Source organism: Solanum pennellii, chromosome 6 (assembly GCF_001406875.1).
Source record: "Solanum pennellii chromosome 6, SPENNV200".
In the NCBI taxonomy this organism is placed as follows: domain Eukaryota; kingdom Viridiplantae; phylum Streptophyta; class Magnoliopsida; order Solanales; family Solanaceae; genus Solanum; species Solanum pennellii.
Genome location: NC_028642.1, coordinates 30,851,579 through 30,858,853, shown reverse-complemented (window position 1 = coordinate 30,858,853; position 7,275 = coordinate 30,851,579). Strand labels below are relative to the sequence as shown.

At 31.9% G+C, this 7,275-nt stretch overlaps 1 protein-coding gene across 3 annotated transcripts; it reads right to left on the bottom strand.

Annotated features, from left to right (window-relative positions):
* Positions 1 to 3,262: 3,262 nt before the first annotated feature.
* Positions 3,263 to 6,813, bottom strand: LOC107022641 (S-type anion channel SLAH2-like). 3 transcript variants are annotated; one of them, XM_027917622.1, is made up of 6 exons: positions 5,963 to 6,813; positions 4,985 to 5,491; positions 4,119 to 4,889; positions 3,962 to 3,993; positions 3,815 to 3,877; positions 3,263 to 3,658 (listed from the first exon to the last, which is right to left on the bottom strand). In XM_027917622.1, the coding sequence occupies exons 1-6, from the start codon at positions 6,110 to 6,112 to the stop codon at positions 3,490 to 3,492; spliced, it is 1,692 nt and encodes a 563-aa protein (XP_027773423.1). In that variant the 5' UTR covers positions 6,113 to 6,813; the 3' UTR covers positions 3,263 to 3,489. The 3 variants fall into 3 exon arrangements, with proteins under 3 accessions (XP_027773423.1, XP_015078724.1, XP_027773422.1); XM_015223238.2 differs by having other exon boundaries at positions 3,263 to 3,877; positions 5,963 to 6,123; positions 6,189 to 6,813; XM_027917621.1 differs by having other exon boundaries at positions 3,263 to 3,877.
* Between the last annotated feature and the right edge of the window lie 462 nt (positions 6,814 to 7,275).

Here is a 7,275-nt window from a genome sequence, read left to right as displayed (position 1 = left end):
GGGGGGGGGGGGGAGGAGGACAAAAGAAATGAGAAAGAGAAAATTAGAGGGTCAAAAAAGTAAAAATATAAATAAAAAATAATTTTAATTCTTTTCTGCTTACCTGTCAAGACTTTTTAATTGGAGTCTATTTCCCTTTCTGTTTCCTTACATTTCCTTCTTTTTCCTTAATTTTTTTTTGTTTATTTATTTTACATTTTCTGATTTCTTAATAATAAAAATGAAAAAATTAAGAAGTACAAAAATGGAGTAGATGGTAGATTATCTAAATTTATAAATACTACAACTTTATATTTATAATATTAAAAATATGAAATTGAGCAAATTGGCAAAAAAGTATTTATTTAAAGAAATTCTCGGGGATAAAATGTATGTTATTCGATTGTACTTAGAATTAGGGGTATTTATGGTTCGATTATTAGTTAAAATCAAAACCAAATCAATTTAAATCGATTTTTAAATTCCTAAAACCAAACCAAACTAAATTAAAAAAATAACGATTAGTAAGGTTATCATCGGGTTGGTTAGGTTTTTTTAATTTTTTCGGCCGGATCACCAACAAAGATGATGAGCTATAGCACACGATCATTGGCAAAACAGGGGGTATGTTTGCTTCAGGGCTTGTTTGACCTGGAAATTGGGCCGGCATGCCCGTGAGGGCCAACCGGGTGCATATCAAAGGTCTTAATAGATGTCCACTTGAAATTTCAGCATTGTTGAAGTCGGAAATCCGGATCACCAACAGATACGGTGAGCTATAGCACATGATCATCGGCAAAATGGGGGGTATACGCACTTTGGGGCTCGTTTGACCTGAAAATCGGTCGGCATGGCCGTGAGGGATGACCAGCTGCATAGCCAAGGCCTAAATAGATTTCCATGAGAAATTTTGGCAATTTTAAGTCGGGAATCCGGATCGCCTAAAAAGATGGTGAGCTATAGCTCACGATTATTGGCAAAAAAAAGGTTATGCACGTTTGAAAGTAATAAATTTGTTGAGGACATAAGCATCTCGATAGACACAAACACTAGGTACATGAATAATTCACAAATAAGTTATTACAAGAACAAAATGATTTATCTAATGTACCAAGTTTCACTAACTAAAAAACTCATTGTCGATAGCATAAAATTGGTTCAATATTCTGGAGATTTCTACGTCTTATCAATAAGTTTTTCAATAAAATAAATTACTTAACTGACTATAAATAAATATTTTATTAATGGGAGAACATTTCAACGAAACTCTTCATATTACTAGGAGTAATTATTCATTGCTCACATCTCTTTAATTTTTACTCTTAATAAATTTATTCTTTTCCTTTTATTCTTTTTACCTTCTTTTAATTATTAATCTAATATATCCCACGTATGTATCTTATATATAATCTAATAATAAAATTAGATATAAATAAAAGTAATGTGACATGCTTCTTTTTTATTTATTCACTTATGTACTGCCTCAATTCCACATCATTCTTGCTTTATTATTACAATAAAACTTGAAAAGTCATTTTCCACTATCTTTCTTAACCATTTCGAAAATAAATATTGTTGAATTTGATTGTTATGTTATACTTTACAACATTGATAACAAAATAAATGAAAAGATCAAATACGCCTAAAAAGGTAAGTTCTTTTCTTACTCCATGATATGGATAACATGAAAGTTTTGAGATTTTTTTATTAACATGAAATATTATATTTATTTTTTATAATTTTTTCAATTATTTAGATAAACTCAAGAATCAATAAAGTTATAATGTCAAATTAAATAAAGTATAATTATTTAATTATAAAATATTTTTTTTGTTTCTTCATTTTGTCACATAAAAGTTACAAAATATTAATTAAGAGTTTAAGGTTGAAAAAATCATATAAGCTCTATAGAGTAACTAACAATTTCGTTGATTCGTGCTTACATGAATAAAGGAAAAGTTGAAGAAGATTTAAAAAAAATTGAGAAAGTGGAACAAATTCAGAAGAAAATAAGGTGAGGTCTTATAATAAAATTATTATTGTAGTAATTTAACTTTTTTGACTTTTTCTTCCTCTATTTATTTTAAACTAGAGTTATGCAACATTCTTATTTAACTTTTTGGTTTGCTTTTTTTTTTTTCATTCATTTTTTTGGTTTAATTATTCAAATATATCTCAATTATTCTTTATCCTACATAGTTAAATACATTAAATTTATTTGCACTAAAGTCTAAATCAGTCTTTTTCCCCAATGATAATTATACTACTTATTTGTAACAAATTTTCACCTCTTCATTTATAAATTATAATTAGTATATCAAATAATATAGAAACATGGATAGGGTATGAAACGATAAATATGAAGAGGTCCTAACACATTATAATATCCTTTTTAATTTTCATCAAAACATTATTGTTTTTCCTCTTAAATTTAATAACGCATAACATGAATATAAAATAAGAAAGAGATTTAGCTTTGATCGTCGGATAAATAGCAACAATGACTATGCCCTTGGCCAATGCACTCAATTAATAAATTGAGAACACAAAAACTATAATAGACAATGCGTCTTTTTCAATCGTATTATCTTTATCTTTCAATAATTGTTGTTTAATATTTCATGTTGGATTATTATTTCATTGTTGAATCTTTTCTTTTTTTTAAAGTTGTATTTAGAAATTTAATGAGATAATAAGTATGGAAAATCAAAAGGTTGGAAGGGAGAAGCTTGATGATGGAGACCTTGCTTTATTTTATTTTATCTTTTTTTATATTACTTGTGTTGTATATATATGCACACATATTATACCAAGTTAAGTTGTGATTGGTTCGTGTGAATATTTTTATTTTTGACTATATAATGAAATTTTTTGAAATGCTTATTATGTGGAAATTCTGTTTATTTATTTATTTTAAGTTTTATTTATAAAGGATTTTCATTATAGAAAATGTTTGATTTTTTTAGCAGTACAATGGGTGTAAGTGTAGTATAGATATCCGATTTAAAGTGGGTGGAGAAAATAACAATTAACTTTGAGTCTGTTTTGATCGAAAGATATAAAAAATAATTAAAGAATTTTTCATAATATAATTAAAATAAGTAATAATGTTAACACTTAGCAATGATTTAATATTACCAATGAAATTACCAAATGATTTAATATTAGGTGAAAGCATATGATCAAAAGACCAATATAGATTGTGTTGTAGTGATGAAACTATTCCATCCATCCTTAATCGAGAGGTTTTGGGTTTGAGAAGAAAATCTTGAGCTCAAACAAATATAAGAACCTTGATGACATTAGGACCATTCAACTCGACCAGTTTATACAAATGTAAAAAAATTTGGGTAGACACTCGAACAAAAACAAATGTATGTACCTCCTCATTAGAAGAAGCTTGATACTTGATACTTTTCTATATCAACTTCACAGGAACTGTCAAACTCTTTGTGTTCCTCACTTGATTAATTAAGAATTTCACAAAAAAGGGTGATGGAACTGCATAACTCATTGTTGAGGAAGTTGGTTTGAGGCAGAGGTGATCAACTTTGGATGTGCAAGCGAAGCTTCAATGTCTTTTTCCTCGGATGAATCTACATATTTAAGATATTGTTCGATATGTTTGGTGTCTGAGCTACTGAGATGCCATATTCCACTTGATTTATGCCTTCTTTCACTAATTGCAATTGAAATGTCATTTGGGAAGAGGTCTCTTATTACAAAGGCATAGATGATAGTTGTCACAAGAAGCGAGGTTACTGTGAGTGTAGCAAGAGAGCAAAGTATGACGACTAGACACTTTGTGAGAGTGTTGGTAACTACAGCTGAATACCTGATGGTAGCAATAGCAGCTCCGGTCATGGGGAAAGTATACGCCCACCAAGTCAAAGAAAACCTGAAGTTAACAAAACACACAAGCTACTTGAAACTAAGACAAAGATGATGTCAGGAATAACAGAGGACAAAGTATTACACATACCTGATGCCTCGGAAGAAATTAATACGAACAGCCTGTACAAGAATAAACGATCAAACATTTTCAGAATTAAAAGTAACACTTGCACTGGCTTCAGCATTAGCTGCATTACGATAGATAGATAGAGGAGGGTGTATTTGAATGCTAAAATTCAGCCTACCAATGAGAAATAAAGGAACAGAGCGATGAAATAAGAAATCCGAGCTCCATAATCAAAAGACCCTTGGATGGTTGCCCATGCCATAGAAGCAACACTAGGTGCAGCAACAAATAGAAAGAAGACCGGGTGAAGATCCTTTGGCAGCGTCTCATTTGTTGGAAGTCTTTGGTAAAGAGTCACAAACAAGACCACATAATGAGCTAATCCAACAGCATAGAAGAATATCGGGCCTTCTTTTAGTCCCATGGATGCACCAAGCAAAGCACCAACAAAATTTCCAACAACAGAGAGATGATTTACAGGGTTGGCAACCTTTGAGAGCCTTCGTTGTCCTCCAGACATCCATTGTCCGTAGATCTTAAGCTCTAAGCAAAAGATTGGGGTCATAAGAATGTACCATAAAGCTATGGGAAGGGTTTTAGTAACTGATTGTGGAACTCCTAGTGCTAAGAATAGAAGCGATATCCACGGAGCAAAGAAGAAGTTAATACGTATGGGGTGATAGTACTCACGACGAACTGCTTCAAAGTAGAAAATGATTTTCAAAGCATAGGTGAAAGCAACAACCGCCATAAGGGCCACGGATATGCACCAAAGGACAAGATTTACATCTAAGCTTATATGGAGGAATTTTGTTGAGGAAGAAGTGGCAAGAGCTTTCCACATAATAGCTTGGCTACTAACACCAAGACAGATACCAAAGGAAGAAATAGGATATCTAAGAAGGAAAGGCCATTTCTTGTCCTCCGGAAGAATACTTTGCTCGGAAGCCTGTAAAGGAAAAAACATGTGTTACCAACATTACAATCTGTGATCATTTTGCAGACCAATAAAATGGATGGTGAAACCCAAGGAGAAAATCTTACCCGTAGAGTATCCAACTCAGGTCCCTCCAACGCAGCAAAGTACCGGTCTACAGGAATATTTTCAATCTCTGCACTTGGTCGAGAGTTTGACTCTTGCTGTCCTTCCACATTCTTTCCGCGCAGATTTGAAATTTGTCTCTCAAGTTTACCAGACCATGTTTTGTAAGAGTCGAACCTTGAATCCCTTTGCTTCATCATCTTGGGACTCCTTGATGCAAAGTCTGAATAGCTGAGAAGTTTCCCCATAGCAGGTGCCTCAGGAAATGCAGTATGTCTTGGCATTGTGTGAGAATAAAACTTGACTTTTTTGTTACGTCTGGTGCTATTATCGGTTGATGTAGTAGCCGAATCAGAAGAGTCAACATTGCTGAATATAATCTCATTATTATCACTGAAAACAACTCTTTTTTGAATCGGTGGTGAGTAACCAGCCAAAGGAGAGGGTGGCAAACTAATGGAAACCGAATGCTTCCTTCCATGCTGTCGTTCAGTAGCAGCTTCAGTTACCTACAAAGATCAATACAGAGTATTAAATGTTAGCAACGCATTAAAAATAGGCCTAGTTACATGTAAGGACAGCAGCAAACTGTGAATCAAATTAATCTGCAAATCAATTCCCCACACAAATATTCATTTCTAGTTTTTCCTTGCTTTTGTAATTCTGTTACAAAAGAAGAAGTTTTGACCTCAAGAGAGTCGAAAAAATCAGGCATTTCTGATGACATGTATGTGACTTTGATCTATAGCTATATATTTTAGGCTCATAACAAACAATAGAAGCTGAGGCTGCTAGAAAGTAAAACCATACAACCTTAGTCGAGTGGTCATTCTTACATACATGAGAATGGAACATCTTGATTTTAAATTGTAAGCATAGTAAGTAAAAAGGCACAAACAATTGCAAGATGTCATGAGTCATCAGGTGGTTGATAGAATCATGTAGAAATGAAGAATGCAGCCTTACTAAAAAGGACTTACCACGACAGGTGAGTTCTCAAAAGAACTAGATCCTGTTGGCTCAAGCTGACCATCTACGATGATACCAAAGTCATCCATTTCATCGTAAATATATTTGATTAGAGATGGGATTGCTTCAGTAGCAGAATTAGTTATTTCACTTGTTTCCATGTCTATATATTCTGCAGGAGACAATAATCTTATTATTAAGTATGTGCAGGAAAGATTATGCAATTGAAATGTAAACCTTTGATCAGCCACACTACTTGAAGCTATTTCTTGTAGCACCAAAGGATGTAAGTTTTCTCTCTAAAGATCGATAAATGGAGGTCAACTAGTAACAACCAAGATTGAGAGAATCTGCAAGACACATGAAGCAGTATTATATATAAATAGGATGATTCAAGCTAACTTCTTGGAAGCAACACATCATGTTTGTTATGGATACAGATAACATCCTTTTTTTGTTAAAAAAATTTGTCAAAAAATAGCAGGTACAAGCTTGAATATTTGTCTTCCACACGTTTGACTGTTAATAAAACAGAACAACATGCATTTGTTGATACACATTTTCATTAATTTACCCTTCTATCATAACTTTCGAATTAGAACAGAAATCTAAATTATATGATAAAGTTACTAAACAATAAAATTCTGAACAAGCATCACATAAAACTAAATAAACTGAGTCAATTTCTATTCAGATAGTTTTGGGTACCCACTCATATCTCACTTTATTAACAGAAACACAACGGAGGTTCTAATTTACTCTAGAATACTCTAAAAAAGTAATAACATAACGTAATTATAATATAAACAGACCTATTAATATCAAAGGATTCGTAATTATAATTTTATAATATAAAATTAGAATCCAATGATATTAATTAGACAAAATAAGAGCCCCCACTAATTGAATATATTTTTCAGTTTCCATGTAAAATATACACACACACAAAAGGTGATGTGATATAAAATTCCAGGCTCACAATGATATATATATATATATATATATATATATATATATTTTAGGTACATTAAAAATTATATATATAGAATGAAGAAGGAACGTGAGGAAATCCAAAGTCAAATTGTTATTCATATTAATAAAAAATAGAATAGACGGCCTGGAATAAAGGAAAGCATCTTTGAGCCGTCGATTAAATGACTGCCTAGCACTAATTATACACCAAACCATTAAAATGATACATCTTTAAGTCAAACACGACAATATACCTGTAATGTATTCAAATAGCCCCTCCATATGATGTACCTTAGAGTCGTTGGATACGTATACGGATTATAATTTATGAACTAATTTATTTTTAAAAAAA